Below are 21,157 nucleotides of genomic sequence, written 5' to 3' on the forward strand. Positions count from 1 at the left end.
TCCTAAGAAGCATTTCAAGGTCCTGGAGTGGCCTAGCCAGTCTCCAGATCTCAACCCTATAGAAAACCTTTGGAGGGAGTTGAAAGTCCGTGTTGCCAAGCGAAAAGCCAAAAACATCACTGCTCTACAGGAGATCTGCATGGAGGAATGGGCCAACATACCAACAACAGTGTGTGGCAACCTTGTGAAGACTTACAGAAAACGTTTGACCTCTGTCATTGCCACCAAAGGATATATTACAAAGTATTGAGATTAAATTTTGTTTCTGACCAAATACTTATTTTCCACCATAATATGCAAATAAAATGTTAAAAAAACAGACAATGTGATTTTCTGGATTTTTTTTTCTCAGTTTGTCTCCCATAGTTGAGGTCTACCTATGATGTAAATTACAGACGCCTCTCATCTTTTTAAGTGGTGGAACTTGCACTATTGCTGACTGACTAAATACTTTTTTGCCCCACTGTATGTATAGCTCTAACATTCAGTATGGCCACTGCTGTCATGTTACTAGATCTTCACTATGTCCAGGTAGCACGTGGTCCTTCTCCTTCACAGTTTGGACTCAGGAGCTCACAGTGTGACTATGATCATCTCCACTGTAAAAAGTGTGAACAAACATTAACTGATTAATTAGTGACAAAATGTACAATTGGTGGGGAAGGGTTGAACTTGATGAACCTTGGTCTTTTTTCAACCTATGTAACTGTATGTAACTATTTATTTACCATTAACTCACAGGTTACAGAAATATGACGGTTACACCATGTCAGATCCCTTATGTTACATAATCCTACTGACCAACAGAAGAACCCAACTTTGGTCTGTGGATTTTTAAGCCATTTCTGAAACAGTTGAATCCAATCACAATTCAGTGGTTGTCACCTTATGGTTCTCCTCTTACTAGGTCACAGCCGATGTCCAGCATCTTCCTCACGTCATTAGATTTTGCAGTGCATGCATATTCAGACCTGTTGTTTGGAGACCAGAAATGGCTTTCATTATTGCCCCTTTTCAGAATAAGGCTTATTTCAGAATAAGGTTTTTCCACCAACATAGAAGAGGATTCTTTACTGTTAGGGCAGTGAGAATCTGGAATTGCTTGCCTGAGGAGGTGGTGATGGCGAACTCAGTCGAGGGGTTCAAGAGAGGCCTGGATGTCTTCCTGGAGCAGAACAATATTGTATCATACAATTATTAGGTTCTGTAGAAGGACGTAGATCTGGGTATTTATTATGATGGAATATAGGCTGAACTGGATGGACAAATGTCTTTTTTCGGCCTTACTAACTATGTTACTATATGTTGCTATGTTACTATGTTACTTCTTTTTTAGAACTTTTAAAATGCACTTTTTTTCCTCCCAATTTTTTTGATGGGAAATGGGTGTGCATCATCTAGACCGAGTGTAGCTTACCAGGGGGGTGTGGTGGCCCTGGGCTGGGAGGACTGGGTGTTTAGCCATGCGACGCTACGGGATCATGCTGCGAGTCCAAAGCTGGTAGGAGTGGGGTGTTCGTCGGTGCAGCGGGGTGCTGACATTTTGTGAAATCTCCCGCACTTTCATGGTTTCAATGTGGTGGCCCCTGAAAAAATGGCCACTAGAGGCGGCACATGCGCAGAATGAGATCACGGAACCGAGATCTCATCTCCTGAGATCTTGTCTCCCGGGACTGAAATCTGCACATGCGCCACCTCTGGTGGCCATTTTTCTTGAGTTCACTGCATTGAAACCATGTAAGTGTGATGGCTCCCGGCTTCCACAAATTGTCAGCAGAGCCCTGGGCTGGGAGGAGAGGGTGTTTGGCCTCAAATTATGTCCTTTTTTCCAATTTTATGTTTTGGAATAGGTGTTTAAAAATGGTGTAATGGCATAAAAACATTGACATTTGTCTTAGGCATTTACGTCAATGAAATGTTGCAATTTGCTGAAATAAATATTGAGGTTTACAGTACTATATACAATATGTGCTCCCCAATATATGAATACAAACCCCTCTCCGAAGAGAGGTAGCAAAGGCCCCCATATCAGATGATGACGCATGTTTCACCGTGAGTGATATCTCCTGTTATTAGCATTGCTAGTAGTGATAAAGTGTTAATAGTTGTGAGGAGCAGGGCGATTAAGAGAAAGTTCCCAAAAAGTAAAATGTTTCATGTGTCTGAAAGTAGAAAGGACTTTATAATAATTTACTTCTGTGGCAGATTACCAGCAATTGAAATTTTATGCCCGATGACAGCACTTTCCTTCCTTTTCCAACAGTTTACCTTTATCCTAGGAACAAAGGTCTCATTTAAATAATTATTAATAAAACTTTAGCCATTGCCTAGCAATCATTCCAATTCCAGCTTCTGTGCATTTAAGGCTTTATGTAGACAGAAAGTGATATTGTGCTTCAATACATGTTCCATGGACAGCACTGAGCTCTGCTACACTCGGGGTCCATAGATGATTTTTCCATAAGAGGTCACAATCCATATCCACTATAGTTATGGTCTGTACTCAGGTCAGTGCACGTGTAATATAAGAATATTCAGTGTTAGGTTTGCGGACAGTACTTTAAGGAAAACACAAATGACTTGTAAGAACAGGGATCATTTCTGTAAGAGAACCCATTCCCATTTCTCATATTTTGTGTTTACATCAACCTTTAATATTCCAGCTTGTGTGAAATTACAACTCCCAACATCCACTGTCAGGGGCAGGAATTTTGGAATCTGTCAGGGCTTATTGGTAGTTGTAGTCTCATAAAAAGTGGCCAATGTTACTGACCACTGTTGTATTGTGTGTGTGGTTTTTTTTTAACAACAAAGTAATAAAGTTGGAGAGAATTTCCTGGTGTTCGGTGGGGCTTCCCTTATCGACTTGGAATCCCACCTTCTCTTGATGGCCGGTGTCGTAGGAATTATGATTGCACATTAGACCAATAAATCAGCACAGATTGTTATTTCACCTTCTCTCTGTCCTCCATTTCTTACCAAATGTAAGCGGTTCTGGAAAGAAACAAAGGGGAGTATGATACTAAGATCAGACTACACAGGATTTGTTTTGTAGTCTGTAGCCATAGAAGCGCATAGCTCTGCATATGAGCTGTAAGGCCGGTTTCACACGTCAGTGGCTCCGGTACGTGAGGTGACAGTTTCCTCACGTACCGGAGATACTGACTCACGTAGACACACTGAAATCAATGTGTCTCTGCACATGTCAGCGTGTTTTCATGGACCGTGTGTCCGTGTGCAAAACACGGAGACATGTCAGTGTTCGTGGGAGCACACGGATTACACGGACCCATGAAAGTCAATGCGTCTGTGTAAAACATGTACCGCACACGGACGCTGTCCGTGTGTAGTCCATGTGCTGTGCAGGAGACAGCGCTACAGTAAGCTCTGTCCCCCCCACGTGGTGCTGAAGCCGCCATTCATATCTTCTCTCCAGCAGCGTTTGCTGGAGAGAAGATATGAAAAATCTTTTTTTTTTTTCGTGTTTAAAATAAAGATCCCTGTCCCCAACCCCCTCCCACCCCCTGTGCGCCCGCTGTTAATAAAATACTCACCCGGCTCCCTCGCAGCGTCCTGTCCTCGCCGCACCTTCTCCTGTATGAGCGGTCACGTGGGGCCGCCGATTACAGTCATATGTGGCTTCACCTCCCATAGGGGTGGAGCTGCATATTCATTACTGTAATGGGGTTGAAGTCAGGGTTCTGCTGTCAGTCATGTTCTTCCACACAAAACTCACCCATCCATGTCTTTTATGGAACTTGCTTTGTGCACTGGAAAACGGTCATGTGGAACAGTTAAGGAGCTGCCCCAAGCGAAGTTGGAAGCATGCAATTCTCTAATATGTCTTGTACGTAGAAGCATTAATGTTTCCCATCACTGAAACTAATGGGCAAAGGTCGACCACTGAAAATAAAGCCCATGGCATTATCCCTCCTCCACCAAACTTTACAGTTGGCACAATGCAGTCGGGTGGGTAATGTTCTCCTGGCATTTGCCAAACCCAGACTCATTCATCTAATGCCAGATAGAGAAGCAGGATTCATCTCTCCAGAGAATGTTTCCGCTGCTAAAGAGTCCAGGGTCAGCTTTTCACCACTCCATCCTATGCTCTGTATCTAGCTCTGTGATGTAAGGCATGAATGCAGATTGCTCAGATATGAAATTCCCGTTTTTTTGCGCTGATGTTAGCACCAAACAAGGTTTGGACTCTGCAATTATGGAGTCATCAGCGTATTGGTGTGAATCAAAGAAAACGATGGCTGTACCCCTTGAAGATACACAAAATGTGCACAGCCAAAGTGTCACAAATATGACAGAAATGTAAACCGATCCTTGACTGTAGTACATTTCTTGTGGTGGCACACGGAAGCTGAAAAATATGTACAAAATTCATTACAAGACCGCATATTATTGTATATGTGCTTGAGGCTTGAATATGAACAGGTATAATGTTCATGTACATTAGCAGTGGGGTGTGGAATCAATGCCACCTGTGGGCCCTGAGTGACCCAGTTTGACACTAGTCTGGAGAGGTTTGTGTGCCAGGGCTGCTTTTTAATTCCAAAAATAAGTTGTATTCAAAGAAAAATGTATGTAACAAATTTTATTGGATAATTAGTCACAAAAAAACATAATTAACCCCTTAATGACCGCCAATACGTCTTTTAACTGACCTAAGATATAAGAGAATAGCCTCCCCATACAGATGACAATCCAGCATCTGTTGGTTGTACACTATAGCTGACAACTTGCTGTATCAGCCACGATCAGTATTTGCACCTTCTAAATCTGTTTAACCCCTTAGATGCTGCTGTCAATAGTGACTACATCATTATAAATGGTTAACAGAATGTGGGGGCTTCTTCTTTATCCCAATTGGTGCCCTCAGATCATGATTTTGTTGTCCTGATGTTTGCGATGGCAATTCATGACCAAATAGCGGCCTTAGAGTCTGACGGCTATAGTAATCTGTTTAGAAGTTAGAGGCATTTAGGTGGTAAAAATACACATTTTCATTTCTGTCATGCCACTTTGCATTAATTCCTGTAAAGCAACTGAAGGGTTAATAAACTACCTGACAGCAGTTTTCAATATGTTTAGGGGTGCTGTTTTTAAAATGGTATCACGTTTGGCGGTTTCCCAATATATGGGACCCCTAAAGTCACTTCAAACATGGATAAGTCCCTAAAAAAATAAATGTGGTAAATTTCTTTGAAAAAATGAAAAATTGCTGCTAAATTTTTAAACCTCCTAAAATGCTAACAAAATAAAATAACATTTTACAAATGGTGCTGATGTAAAGCAGACATGTGGGAAATGTTATTTATTAATGGTTTGCTGTTGTATGACTATCTGGATTAAAGAGATAATCATTCAAATTTAGAAAATTGCTAATTTTTTAACATTTTTCTCAAATTATTTATATTTTTTATAAATAAACACAAAAAATGTTGAACTAAATTTACCATTATCATAAAGTATAATGTGTCACGAAAAAACAATCTCAAAATCACTGGGATTTGTTGAAGCGTTGCAGAGTTATTACCACATAAAGTGACACTGGTCAGATTTCAAAAATTTGGCTCGGTCACTAAGGGGTTAAAATACATGATTGCACAACACATGATTAAAAAAACGACACACACACATATATATATATATATATATATGTGTGTGTGTGTTTTGTGCAGAATGAAAGATCATAATAGAGGATGCATTACATTCATGTACTTCATATTATTCATTCATATTATATAAACATTTAGCTGATTAAATGCATTACAAGTACAATAAATGAATTGTTTCAATAGGGCCACTACATGACAAAGACGTATAGTACATATCAATAGGCCATAGTGGATAAAGTAAAATGCAGAGTGCAATACAATATGATGTAATATAGTTAATAATATCAACTAGAAATATAAGATAACATAAAGTAAAACAAACAACACCTAATATAAGGCAATATATAATACATGTAGTGATCCCAGTTTATAAAGAGAGTTAATGTAGCAATCCCATTTTATATAGAAACTAGCGTCTCTGATTTTTTACACTCTACAGCTGTTTTTTGCCCTATATATACAGTACTTACCCATTTTTCCTTCACTTCACTCCCTGACGAAGCGACAGCGAAACGCGCGTTTGAGTGTTGTGAGGGGAACTGTGGTGTGCCTTTCCAGGGTCTGTATTTTGCACTATTGTTGCTTATATCTAATAGCATCTGGCATGGCTGTTTCTCTATAAATATGTTTGAATTTTGAAGTACATGTATGTAATGCGTCCTCTATTATGATCTTCCATTCTGCACACCCCGTTCCCCTCACATATATATGTTTAATTTTATTCAAATATATTTTTATATTTAGTTTGTTTAATCATGTGTTGTGCATCATATATTTTTATCATTTTTTTTGTAATTATTTGTCCAATAAAATGTGCTATATGCTTTTTATTTCCAGTCTAGCCCTGTGCGTGTGTGTTCATTGGGTTAATGTATATACAGTAGCTTGTGAAAGTATTTTCCCCACTTGGCATTTTTCGTGTTTTGCTACCTCACAACCTGGAAGTTCCCAGTTTTTTTGAGGGTTTGCATCAATTCATGTAAAGAACATGCTCACAACTGTGAACATTTATTTTTATTGTGAAGCAAACAATAGGACAAAATAATTGACCATTTTAGTATGTAAAACTGTTCACCCCTAAAGCAGGGGTGGGGAATCTTTTTTCTGCCAAGGGCTATTTGGATATTTATACCATCCTTCTGGGGCCGTACAAACTCCACCCACAAAGTACATCCTGACTCTGGCACTTGTGTCAGGACATAATCTTTCATTGCATGCCCTTCAGTATTCAGTAGTGAACACTGTGTGTGTGTGTACTAACAGAGCAAGAAGAAATTAATGAGCTGGAGGCAATCAAAATACACCTCCCTACCCAAGAATGCGGTCCCTGAGAATTTGCCCTGGGGCCTGATAAAAGGTCATCAAGGGCCGTAAATGGCCCTGGGGCCTGAGGTTCCCCACCCCTGCCCTAAAGTCAGTACTTTGTAGAGCCTCCTTTTGCATCAATTACAGCTGTGAGTCGTTTTGGATAATTCTCTATAACTTTTCCACATCTTGCCACTGGGATTTTTGCCTTTTACTCAAATCAAAACTGCTCCAGCTCCTTCAAGTTAGATGGCTTCCTCTGGTGAACAGCAATAATCAAAGCTGACCACAGATTCTCAATTGGATTAAGGTCTATGTGACTCCAAAACATTAACATGATTCCCCTTAAACCACTCGAGTGTTGCTTTAGCAGTATGCTTTGGGTCATTGTCTTGTTGGAAGTTGAACCTCCGTCCCAGTCTCAACCCAGTCTCAAATTATTGACAGACTGAAACAGGTTTTGCTCAAGAATATTCCTGCATTTTGCACCATCCATCTTCCCCTCGACTCAGACCATTTTTCCTGTCCCTGCTGCCAAAAAACATTCCCACAGCATTATGCTGCCACCACCATGTTTCACTGTGGGGATGGTGTTCCTGGGGTCATGAGCTGTGTTGGTTTGGCGCCAGGCATTTTGTTTATCTTGGCGGCCATAAAGTTCAATTTTGGTCTCATCTGACTAAATCACCTTCCTCCATACATTTGGGGAGTCTCCCACATGTCTTTTGGCAAACTGAAAACGAGTCTTACAATTTTTGTGTGTAAGTAAATGCTTTTTTCTACCCACTCTTCCATAAATGCCATCTTTATGGCGTGTGTGGTTTATTGTGCTCGTATGGACAGATACTTCAGTCTCTGCTTGGGAACTCTGCAGCTCCAGTTACCTTTGGACTCTGTGCTGCCTCTCTGAATAAAGAATTCCGGCACTCAAGTATAGAGTAGTAACTGTTTTATTGCAATCAAAGCAAATCCATGGATTTGCTTTGATTGCAATAAAAAAGCTACTACTTAATACGTGAGTGCCAGGATTCTTTGCCTTCCTATTTATACTTCCTCCACGAGCACCACATCAGAACACGGAGTGCCGACCACTTCTTGCTTTTTGCCTCGCTGAGAAAGTCTCTCCTTGCCTGGGCTGAGAATTTTGATGAGCGGCCCTCTCTTTGGCAGGTTTATTGTGGAACCATATTCTTTCGATTTGGTGATAATGGATTTCATGATGCTCATGAGGGATCATCAGAGATTGGGATATTTTCTTTATAACCCAACCCTGACTTCTACTTCTCGAAAACTTTGTCCTTTACTTGTTTGGAGAGCTCCTTAGTCTTCATGGCATTGTTTGGTTAGTGGTGTGTTATGTTTGCTAATGACAGGTGTTATGAAGGCAATCCAGAAACACAGTGTGCTTAGCGATCAGAGCGCACACAGTGATCTGACAAATACCCAAAAATACAAGAACGAGCTCTGAGACGTGGAAACTCTGTAGACTGCACACCTGATCCTATCCTAAACACAACTAAAAGCGGCTGTGGATTGCGCCTAACAACTACCTAGGCAACTCGGCACAGCCTAAGAAACTAGCTAACCTGAAGATAGAAAAATAGGCCTGACTTGCCCCAGAGAAATTCCCCAAAGGAAAAGGCAGCCCCCCACATATAATGACTGTAAGATGAAAAGACAAAACGTAGGGATGAAATAGATTCAGCAAAGTGGGGCCCGATATACTAGGACAGAGCGAGGACAGTAAAGCGAACTTTGCAGTCTACAAAAAACCCTAAAGCAAAACCACGCAAAGGGGGCAAAAAAAAACCACCGTGCCGAACTAACGGCACGGCGGTACACCCTTTGCGTCTCAGAGCTTCCAGCAAAACAAAAGACAAGCTGGACAGAAAAAAAGCAACAAAAAAGCAAAAGGCACTTAGCTATACAGAGCAGCAGGTCACAGGAACAATCAGGAGAAGCTCAGATCCAACACTGAAACATTGACAAGGAGCAAGGATAGCAGCATCAGGCGGAGTTAAGTAATGAAGCAGTTAACGAGCTCACCAGAACACCTGAGGGAGGAAGCTCAGAAGCTGCAGTACCACTTGTGACCACAGGAGTGAATTCAGCCACAGAATTCACAACAGTACCCCCCCCTTGAGGAGGGGTCACCGAACCCTCACCAGAGCCCCCAGGCCGACCAGGATGAGCCGCATGAAAGGCACGAACAAGATCGGAAGCATGAACATCAGAGGCAAAAACCCAGGAATTATCTTCCTGAGCATAACCCTTCCATTTAACCAGATACTGGAGTTTCCGTCTAGAAACACGAGAATCCAAAATCTTCTCCACAATATACTCCAATTCCCCCTCCACCAAAACCGGGGCAGGAGGCTCAACAGATGGAACCATAGGTGCCACGTATCTCCGCAACAACGACCTATGGAATACATTATGTATGGAAAAGGAGTCTGGGAGGGTCAAACGAAAAGACACAGGATTGAGAACCTCAGAAATCCTATATGGACCAATAAAACGAGGTTTAAATTTAGGAGAGGAAACCTTCATAGGAATATGACGAGAAGATAACCAAACCAGATCCCCAACACGAAGTCGGGGACCCACACGGCGTCTGCGATTAGCGAAAAGTTGAGCTTTCTCCTGGGACAAGATCAAATTGTCCACTACCTGAGTCCAGATCTGCTGCAACCTATCCACCACAGAATCCACACCAGGACAGTCCGAAGACTCAACCTGTCCTGAAGAGAAACGAGGATGGAACCCAGAATTGCAAAAAAATGGAGAAACCAAGGTAGCCGAGCTGTCCCGATTATTAAGGGCGAACTCAGCCAACGGCAAAAAGGACACCCAATCATCCTGGTCTGCAGAAACAAAACATCTCAGATATGTTTCCAAGGTCTAATTGGTTCGTTCGGTCTGGCCATTAGTCTGAGGATGGAAAGCCGAGGAAAAGGATAGGTCAATGCCCATCCTACCACAAAAGGCTCGCCAAAACCTTGAAACAAACTGGGAACCTCTGTCAGAAACAATATTCTCAGGAATGCCATGCAACTGAACCACATGCTGAAAGAACAAAGGTACCAAATCAGAGGAGGAAGGCAATTTAGCCAAGGGCACCAGATGGACCATTTTAAAAAAGCGATCACAGACCACCCAAATGACTGACATCTTTTGAGAAACAGGAAGGTCAGAAATGAAATCCATCGAAATATGTGTCCAAGGCCTCTTTGGGACCGGCAAGGGCAAAAGCAACCCACTGGCACGAGAACAGCAGGGCTTAGCCCTAGCACAAATCCCACAGGACTGCACAAAAGTACGTACATCCCGTGACATAGATGGCCACCAGAAGGATCTAGCCACTAACTCTCTGGTACCAAAGATTCCAGGATGACCAGCCAACACCGAACAATGAAGTTCAGAGATAAGTTTATTAGTCCACCTATCAGGGACGAACAGTTTCCCTGCTGGACAACGATCAGGTTTATTCGCCTGAAATTTTTGCAGCACCCGCCGCAAATCAGGGGAGATGGCAGACACAATGACTCCTTCCTTGAGGATACCCGCTGGCTCAGATAAACCCGGAGAGTCGGGCACAAAACTCCTAGACAGAGCATCCGCCTTCACATTTTTAGAGCCCGGAAGGTACGAAATCACAAAGTCGAAGCGGGCAAAAAATAACGACCAACGGGCCTGTCTAGGATTCAAGCGCTTGGCAGACTCGAGATAAGTCAAGTTCTTATGATCAGTCAATACCACCACGCGATGCTTAGCTCCTTCAAGCCAATGACGCCACTCCTCGAATGCCCACTTCATGGCCAGCAACTCTCGATTGCCCACATCATAATTACGCTCAGCGGGCGAAAACTTCCTGGAAAAGAAAGCACATGGTTTCATCACTGAGCAATCAGAACCTCTCTGTGACAAAACCGCCCCTGCTCCAATCTCAGAAGCATCAACCTCGACCTGGAACGGAAGAGAAACATCTGGCTGACACAACACAGGGGCAGAACAAAAACGACGCTTCAACTCCTGAAAAGCTTCCACAGCAGCAGAAGACCAATTAACCAAATCAGCACCCTTCTTGGTCAAATCGGTCAATGGTTTGGCAATGCTAGAAAAATTACAGATGAAGCGACGATAAAAATTAGCAAAGCCCAGGAACTTTTGCAAACTTTTCAGAGATGTCGGCTGAATCCAATCCTGGATGGCTTGGACCTTAACTGGATCCATCTCGATAGTAGAAGGGGTAAAGATGAACCCTAAAAATGAAACTTTCTGCACACCGAAGAGACACTTTGATCCCTTCACAAACAAAGAGTTAGCACGCAGGACCTGAAAAACCATTCTGACCTGCTTCACATGAGACTCCCAATCATCTGAGAAGATCAAAATGTCATCCAAGTAAACAATCAGGAATTTATCCAGATACTCACGGAAGATGTCATGCATAAAAGACTGAAACACAGATGGAGCATTGGCAAGTCCGAACGGCATCACTAGATACTCAAAATGACCCTCGGGCGTATTGAATGCAGTTTTCCATTCATCTCCTTGCCTGATTCTCACCAGATTATACGCACCACGAAGATCTATCTTAGTGAACCAACTAGCCCCCTTAATCCGAGCAAACAAGTCAGATAACAATGGCAAGGGATACTGAAATTTAACAGTGATCTTATTAAGAAGGCGGTAATCAATACACGGTCTCAGCGAACCATCCTTCTTGGCTACAAAGAAGAACCCTGCTCCCAGTGGTGATGACGATGGGCGAATATGTCCCTTCTCCAGGGATTCCTTCACATAACTGCGCATAGCGGCGTGTTCGGGCACGGATAAATTAAATAATCGACCTTTAGGGAATTTACTACCAGGAATCAAATTGATAGCACAATCACAATCCCTATGCGGAGGTAGAGCATCGGACTTGGGCTCTTCAAATACATCCTGATAATCAGACAAGAACTCTGGGACCTCAGAAGGGATGGATGACGAAATCGACAAAAATGGAACATCACCATGTACCCCCTGACAACCCCAGCTGGATACCGACATGGAATTCCAATCCAATACTGGATTATGGGTTTGTAGCCATGGCAACCCCAACACGACCACATCATGCAGATTATGCAACACCAGAAAGCGAATAACTTCCTGATGTGCAGGAGCCATGCACATAGTCAGCTGGGCCCAGTATTGAGGTTTATTCTTGGCCAAAGGTGTAGCATCAATTCCTCTCAATGGAATAGGACACCGCAAAGGCTCCAAGAAAAACCCACAACGTTTAGCATAATCCAAATCCATCAGATTCAGGGCAGCGCCCGAATCCACAAACGCCATGACAGAAAACGACGACAAAGAGCATATCAAGGTAATGGACAGAAGGAATTTGGACTGTACAGTACCAATGACGGCAGACCTAGCGGACCGCTTAGTGCGCTTAGGACAATCAGAAATAGCATGAGTGGAATCACCACAGTAGAAACACAGACCATTCAGACGTCTGTATTCCTGCCGTTCAACTCTAGTCATAGTCCTATCGCACTGCATAGGCTCAGGTTTAACCTCAGGCAGTACCGCCAAATGGTGCACAGATTTACGCTCGCGCAAGCGTCGACCGATCTGAATGGCCAAAGACAAAGACTCATTCAAACCAGCAGGCATAGGAAATCCCACCATGACATCCTTAAGAGCCTCAGAAAGACCCTTTCTGAACAAAGCTGCCAGCGCAGATTCATTCCACTGAGTGAGTACTGACCATTTCCTAAATTTCTGACAATATACTTCTATATCATCCTGACCCTGGCACAAAGCCAGCAAATTTTTCTCAGCCTGATCCACTGAATTAGGCTCATCGTACAGCAATCCGAGCGCCAGGAAAAACGCATCGACACTACTCAATGCAGGGTCTCCTGGCGCAAGAGAAAATGCCCAGTCTTGAGGGTCGCCGCGCAAAAAAGAAATAATAATCAAAACCTGTTGAATAGGATTACCAGAAGAATGAGGTTTCAAGGCCAGAAATAGCTTACAATTATTTTTGAAACTTAGAAACTTAGTTCTATCTCCAAAAAACAAATCAGGAATAGGAATTCTTGGTTCTAACATAGATTTCTGATCAATAGTATCTTGAATTTTTTGTACATTTATAACGAGATTATCCATTGAAGAACACAGACCCTGAAAATCCATGTCCACACCTGTGTCCAGAATCACCCAAATGTCTAGGGGAAAAAAAAAAGTGAACACAGAGCAGAAAAAAAAAAATGATGTCAGAACTTTTTCTTTCCCTCTATTGAGAATCATTAGTTTGGCTCCTTGTACTGTTATGTTTGCTAATGACAGGTGTTATGAAGGCAATCCAGAAACACAGTGTGCTTAGCGATCAGAGCGCACACAGTGATCTGACAAATACCCAAAAATACAAGAACGAGCTCTGAGACGTGGAAACTCTGTAGACTGCACACCTGATCCTATCCTAAACACAACTAAAAGCGGCTGTGGATTGCGCCTAACAACTACCTAGGCAACTCGGCACAGCCTAAGAAACTAGCTAGCCTGAAGATAGAAAAATAGGCCTGACTTGCCCCAGAGAAATTCCCCAAAGGAAAAGGCAGCCCCCCACATATAATGACTGTGAGTAAGATGAAAAGACAAAACGTAGGGATGAAATAGATTCAGCAAAGTGGGGCCCGATATACTAGGACAGAGCGAGGACAGTAAAGCGAACTTTGCAGTCTACAAAAAACCCTAAAGCAAAACCACGCAAAGGGGGCAATAAAAACCCACCGTGCCGAACTAACGGCACGGCGGTACACCCTTTGCGTCTCAGAGCTTCCAGCAAAACAAAAGACAAGCTGGACAGAAAAAAAGCAACATAAAAGCAAAAGGCACTTAGCTATACAGAGCAGCAGGTCACAGGAACAATCAGGAGAAGCTCAGATCCAACACTGAAACATTGACAAGGAGCAAGGATAGCAGCATCAGGCGGAGTTAAGTAATGAAGCAGTTAACGAGCTCACCAGAACACCTGAGGGAGGAAGCTCAGAAGCTGCAGTACCACTTGTGACCACAGGAGTGAATTCAGCCACAGAATTCACAACAGTGGTGCCTGTTGCTTAATGGTGTTGTAGCCTCGGTGGCATTTTGTAAAAGGTGTGTGTATACTGACAAACCATGTGACACTTAGATTGCACACAGGTGGACTTCATTTCACTAAAGGTACCTTCACACATAACGATATAGTTAACGATATAGTTGCTTTTTGTGACGTAGCAACGATATCGTTAAGGAAATCGTTATGTGTGACAGTGACCAACGTTCAGGCCCCTGCTGGGAGATTGTTGGTCGCTGAGGAAAGTCCAGAACTTTATTTCGTCGCTGGACTTCCCGCTGACATCGTTGGATCGGCGTGTGTGACGCCGATTCAGCGATGTCTTCACTGGTAACCAGGGTAAACATCGGGTTACTAAGCACAGGGCCGCGCTTAGTAACCCGATGTTTACCATGGTTATCAGCATAAACGTTAAAAAAACAAACACTACATACTTACCTTCAGCTGTCTGTCCCCGGCGCTCTGCTTTCCTCCTGCATCCTGTGTCAGCGCCGGCCAGCCGGAAAGCACAGCGGTGACGTCACCACTCTGCTTTCCGGCTGACAGTGCAGAGGAAAGCAGAGCGCCGGAGGACAGACAGCTGAAGGTAAGTATGTAGTGTTTGTTTTTTTAATGTTTACGCTGGTAACCATGGTAAACATCGGGTTACTAAGCGCGGCCCTGCGCTTAGTAGCCCGATGTTTACCCTGGTTACCGGGGACCTCAGGATCGTTGGTCGCTGGAGAGCTGTCTGTGTGACAGCTCTCCAGCGACCAAACAGCGACGCTGCAGCGATCGACATCGTTGTCGGTATCGCAGCAGCGTCGCTGAGTGTGAAGGTACCTTAAGCATGTGACTTATGAAGGTAATTGCTTGCACCAGAAATTTTTAGGGTCTTCATAGCAAAAGGGGTAAATAATTATACACATGTCAATTTTTAGTTATTTGATCCTATAAATTAAATTTTGCCAATACTTTTTCTCACTTCACCAACTTAGACTATTTAGTGCTGATGCATCGTACACAAATCGGATTTCAAAAATATTTAAACACAAGTTGTAATGTAACAAAATACATAAAAAATCAAGGGGTGAATATTTTTGCAAACCGGAAGCAACTTAAAACTCCCGCTTGACTGCAAAAGACCTTCAAAAAGATTTAGCAGACTCTGGAGTTGTGGTACATTGCTCTACTGTTATGAGACACCTGCACAAACATGGCCTTCATGGAAAAGTCATCAGAAGAAATCCTCTCCTGGGTCCTCACCATAAAATTCAGTGTCAGAAGTATGCAAAAGAACATCTAAGCAAGTCTGATGCATTTTGGAAACTAGCCCTGTGGACCGATGAGGTTAAAATAGAATTTTTTGGCCGCAATGATCAAAGGTATGTGTGGAGAAAAAAGGGCACATAATTTCAGGAAAAGAACATCTCGCCAACCATTAAGTATGGAGATGGATCAATCATTCTTTGGGGTTGTGTCGCAGCCATTGTCACTGGGAATATTTCACTGGTAGAGGGAAGAATGGATTCAATACATTTTCTTGTTGCAAAAATAACATCATCTGTATAAAAGCTGAAGTTGAAAAGAGGATGGCTTGTACAAATCGACAACGATCCTAAACCCACATCAAAATCCACAATAGACTACCTCAAAAGGTGCAAGCTTAAGGTTTTACAATGGAGGCAAAGTAAAATGCCAAGAAAGAAGAGAGGATTAAAAAGAATTAGAAGGAAAAGTGTCAAGAAGGAGACAGAGCAAATGTGCAGTCAAAAAAAAGAGGCAGGAGTCAGGAGTGAAGCTCATAGGCTGCTAGCAACCTGGAGTTCAGCAGAGCTAGTGGTAGCACAAGAGCAATGCAAATCGACCAGCTCAGGTGAGGCCCAGTGGGTGGACACGAACCAGACTGCTTAACTCCTATGGTAGTCGGCTAACGCCTAAGCTGCACTCTAATGCTGCTTTTACATATGCAGACTGCAGCCATTAGACAACCGCTAATCAGGTACTTGCAACCTGATCAGAGGTCATTTAATGGACTGTTTGGACTGGTTATGCCACTCGGTGTGACTCTTAATTAATTTGGCACATCTTACTCCAGTGCACTGCTGTTTAAATGGAAGATTTCACCCATTTTATTTAAGAATAATTGAAACCAGTAAATGATACATATTCTTTGTAATCTATTTTTATTTTATGTGTGTAGATTTTTTTTTTTATTTTCTGTACATAGTTATCGGGGTTGTCGACTTGCCTGAGCTTCTGTTAACAGCATTTATAGATCGGCCTGATGGATCATAGACAATGGATAGGCTCTGATCCATCTAGACATGCTTTGTAATCTGTGCAGAGGTCATTGTGCAAAGAGAGTGAAGAGGAAAACTGTGGCCATGACCAATTGTGATTAGTGTGCTTTTGTGTTATCTATTATAGTGTGTTAAGGTACCGTCACACTCAGCGACTCTGCAGCGATGTAGACAACGAGCCGACCTAAACTAGATCGCTGGAGCGTCGCTGTTTAGGTCGCTGTAGAGACGTCAAACACAGCAACTCCAGAACAATGCAGGAGCGATCCAGTGACGTAACGGCGACTCACTTCTCGTTCTCGCTGGTTGTTAGCTCCATGTCAAACAGCCGGAGTGTACCGATCCGACACATATCTAGGGGCCCTATGCTCGTTGCTGGTGTTGTTGCTTTTGATTTTGATGTCAAACATGACGATACATGCCGACCTGGCGATGAAATAAAGTTTTGGACTTCTAGCTCCGACCAGCGATGGCACAGCGGGATCCAGATTGCTGCTGCATGTCAAACACAACGAGATCGCTATCCAGGACGCTGCAACGTCATGGATCGTTGTCGTTCTCTTTGCAAAGTTGCTGAGTGTGACGGTACCTTAACCTCTCAAAGTCCTTTTACCTGTGATGATAATGGGATACCTATTGAAAATTGATTTCTACAAAACAGGAAGCGTCAACCTATTATTAGACTTAGTGGCCAGAGAGAAAATTGCAAGATTTTAGTATGCAGACCAATGAATGTGAGTGGAGAAGTGCATATGAATGATTTTCCAGCATATAAGCACTAGTTTTTGTCCATTTGTATAAGAGACAGTGCTAGTTTTAATGGTAGATCACTCCTCCACACACTTGGAATGAACAACGTTATCGCACAGCGCTGCACACATGCAACCTTCATGTGAACATAGCAGTGTTTATCTTATTCTATCTCTAATGTGATAAATTGTTGTTAGACAAGGGAGTGTTCAATGTTTGAGTCATTCAGGAACATAAAGTGCCATGTATTAAAGAAGTTTTCTATTCTTATTGAAAACAAACTTGTAAGAAAGCATTTACTAAACCGATTGATTCCTGGAATTGCTGAGTGCTTGGAAATGTCACAGATTTTCTATTATAATTTGGGTATTTGGATGTATGCAGCTCTGAGCCTCTTTGCTCTGGTTGAGTGTGGAAATGTCCTTGTAATTGCCCAGGATGCTGAGATCTGGATGGACATGCAAAGTATGGTAGAGAAGATACATCAGAAAGGACACAAAGTAGTGTTGGTCATACCCAAGAACAACGTGATCAAGGACTCCTCCCAAGGGTTCAGCGTGAAAATGTATGCTGTTCCATTTTTGGAACCTGAACTAAACATGTATATGGAACATGCATTCGATCAGCCACTGATGGGCACCTTGTTGAGTGCAATAAGTACAGAATCCAGAAGGATGATTTACACAGCATCCGTCCTTTCCCTTACATGTTCGCATCTACTAGATGATCAAGTTTTGATCCATTTCTTGCAAAGAAACACTTTTGACGTTGCCATCATGGATCCATTCTTTCCTTGTGGTCCCATCCTTGCAGAACAACTCCATCTACGATCTATTTATTTTTTACCAAAGTTACCTTGTGATTGGGGCAGCAGGGCCATGAGGTGTCCAGATACGAATGACCTAAATCATGTACATGGTTTTATGGAGCGTATCAAGAGCCAGCTTCTTCATTCAATTGAACATCTAACCTGTGAACAAATTAAAAAACAATTTACAAATGTTGCCTCAAAATTCTTACATAAAGAAGTTAAGTTACTTGAGCTCTTTAGCCAGGCGGAGATCTTTTTCTATAAATATGATCATGTTCTGGAGCTTCCTAAACCATTTATGCCAAACATGGTGTTTATTGGAGGACATAGCTGTGGTCGAAAACAGAAATTAGACAAGGTGAGTAGCTTTTCAAAACAATTAATACATTTTTTTTTTGTTAACTTTACTAGGGCTTACTTCCTGGAATAAATATCTATTTTCCAATGTATACATGTATGCATATCTAGGACGGAACTTTGTTGTTTTTTTTCATTTATGTTTTTATCAATCTTTTTAGTGGGATTTTAAATATTTCGATATGAGAAGTCACAAAATTGGTATTTTTTTAACTTAAAAAATAGTTGTTCTGCATATGAAATTTTGGCACTTTGAAAATATCTGCATCAACTGGATTACCAGGTTTAAATAATTGTTACCACCAGGGATATTTATGGTATATATCCGAGATGTGTATTAGGAGGCCAAATCGCTCTTAGAATGGTGATCTATTGCTCATTAGCAAGAATGAGGTATCTGCACATGCGTGGCTCTTTCTATTCACTGAAAAGAGCTCTGAATATTGCCAGGTGTGCTATCTCTCCAATTTGCAAAGCTTCCTTAGCTATCAATGGAGAAAACTACAATTGAATGGCTATGTCTCCATTCTTGAAAGGTCACAAGTCCACCTTCTCGAGATAGATGCAATTCTCACCACTGGGACTCGCATCTCTTGGATATTTATGTCGTATTTTGTTATTATGCCTTAATTGCCCAGATTGAACAACACCTTTAAGTTAAGAAAATGTTGGCAAGTCCCTCAAAAGCTGTCATTTTAACTCTTCCATATAGGAAAAGACTGACATGTTGGATTTTAAGATGCCTGATTCTTTGTTCACTCAGATAATAGGCTTCAGTTCTGCCTGAAGCACCTGGCAGTTGCTTATCCCACATTTGAAGACATAAAAATGCACGCTAAAATGGTCAATATATGCTTATGGGGATGTCCTGCAAGATACTCATCAGCCAATCTACTGAGGTGTATGGCACCTTTATTTGTACCTATTTGCATATTGTATATTTCTGCCTCCACTATTCTGCATGTTTACTACATTAAAGCTAAAATCTTTCAGTGGCAGATAGTATAATGTCTATGGCAAGTGCCAACATATAACATAGGTGCAACCTGTACAGCTGCACAGGGGCTCTACAGGTAAGGGGGTTATATACATCTCCAAAGCAGCTGGATTTGTGCATAGTGATGCGCAAAGGTCCCATTTACTGGGGCTGTGTTCTTTTATTTTCACCCTGCTCTAAGGTAACGTTATCTCAGCATTTCATGTTTACTAGTTGTAGTACATATCAGGGCCAAATATTGCGAAACTTTCTAATTTATTAAGAAACAAAGGTCAAATTGTATGTTCTGAAAAACACACAGAGATCACTACTGACCAGTTTAGGCTTGCTATTCAAGCTGTGTTAGGTGGACGCAGGGTGAAGATAATTTCTTTCAATCCTGGCTGTGCTGTGGACCCAATCATGAATACGTTATCACTCTATGGCATTATTATTAGAAGTCTTCTACTTTTCATTATGTTTAGATTTACTGAAAGTGGCAAATTGCTCGTGATCCCCCAGGATGGAAGCCACTGGCTTAGTATGCGCTCTGTAGTGGAGAAGTTATCTGAAAAGGGTCATCAAATTGTTATAATTGTCCCAGAAGTGAACTTTCAACTGAAGAACATAGACAAGTACACAGTGAGAACATGGCATGTATCATACACCAAAGAATTTATGGAGTCATTCATAAAGGACTACACCAATGATGTATTTGAGCAGAAAACATTTTTACAGAATATGGATCTTACATATCGCAGAGTAATGAATAGCACCAAACTTATTGTTGCTGCCTGTGAGAACTTGCTCAAGAATGAAACTCTTATCAATTATTTGAACGTAAGCAATTTTGATGCTATGTTGAGTGATCCTGTTTTCCCATGTGGAGAAATTATTGCTGAATATTTATCTATTCCTTCCATATTTTTTATGCGTGGAGCTCTATTTTCAGTGGAACAAGCAGCCGCTCAGTCTCCAAGTCCACCTTCTTATGTTCCCAGGTTCTTCACCACCTATACTGACCATATGACCTTCTACCAGAGAGTTATAAACTTCCTACTGGCCTCAATTGAATCTACAGCATATAATCAATTTTATTCAGCATTTGTTCCTATCGCTTCTAATTTTTTGCATAGGGATATCACAGTTTTGGACCTTTTCAGTCATGCTTCCATCATACTTTTCAGAATTGATTTTGTCCTTGATTTTCCAAGACCGGTTATGCCAAATATGGTTTTTATTGGAGGCATCAACTGTGCCAACAAGAAACCTCTTAACCAGGTAGAAACAAAGTTCTTTCTGTTTTATCTTTGCAATGTGATAATAATATGTGAGGTTATTGTTTGTATATTTACAAAGAGAATATAACTAAGCCAGTTTTTTTATCAGTTGTTATTTAGGGGGGAAAAAACCTACAATACAATTTTAGTATATGTATTTCATTGTTTTTTATACTAATAAAGGACTAATAGAACTAATATGTGTAGCTGTAATTTAAATTTGAGATCACATAATTATCACCCATTTATCTATAAATCTGTTTTATTACAGTTGCATAATAGTATATAGTGCTTTATCAGCAACATTTTATGACATACAATTTGTGTTTTGATGGAAGACATGACTGTAATTGAGATTTTACCTTTATATAGACTTTTGAAAATATTGGTTTCATTCAACCATAAATAGAAGTACGGTAATAGTAATTAAAATGGAACTAAGGCTTGGGAAAACTTTTGATTCTCTTAAATTCTTTGTACTGATGGGGTCCAGATCCCAAGATTCACCAACAATTGCTGAAAAGACTGCTCAGAAATGTGCAGTTTAGCAGACACAAGCACACAGCTCTGAATGCCTGCGCCGAGTGGAGTAAAAATTCAATAACATTTCTGTACTCTATTTCTCGTTAACCCCTTAGTGACAGAGCCAATTTGGTAC

General features: G+C 41.6%; 1 protein-coding gene across 3 annotated transcripts in view; it reads left to right on the forward strand.

Annotated features, from left to right (window-relative positions):
- Window positions 1-21,157, forward strand: part of LOC138644679 (UDP-glucuronosyltransferase 1A1-like) — a 111,889-nt gene that overhangs the window by 49,656 nt on the left and 41,076 nt on the right. Inside the window, exon 1 of one of the 3 annotated variants that reach the window (XM_069733305.1) lies at window positions 19,558-20,500. The exons of the other annotated variants lie outside the window; for them this stretch is intronic. Within the exon in view, the coding sequence (XP_069589406.1) occupies window positions 19,643-20,500 (858 nt within the window). The 5' untranslated portion in view covers window positions 19,558-19,642. Of the gene's footprint in view, window positions 1-19,557; window positions 20,501-21,157 lie in introns of those variants that run through there. 3 annotated transcript variants of the gene reach the window in all.

The sequence above is a fragment of the Ranitomeya imitator genome, chromosome 7, assembly GCF_032444005.1.
Source record: "Ranitomeya imitator isolate aRanImi1 chromosome 7, aRanImi1.pri, whole genome shotgun sequence".
Classification (NCBI taxonomy): Eukaryota; Metazoa; Chordata; class Amphibia; order Anura; family Dendrobatidae; genus Ranitomeya; species Ranitomeya imitator.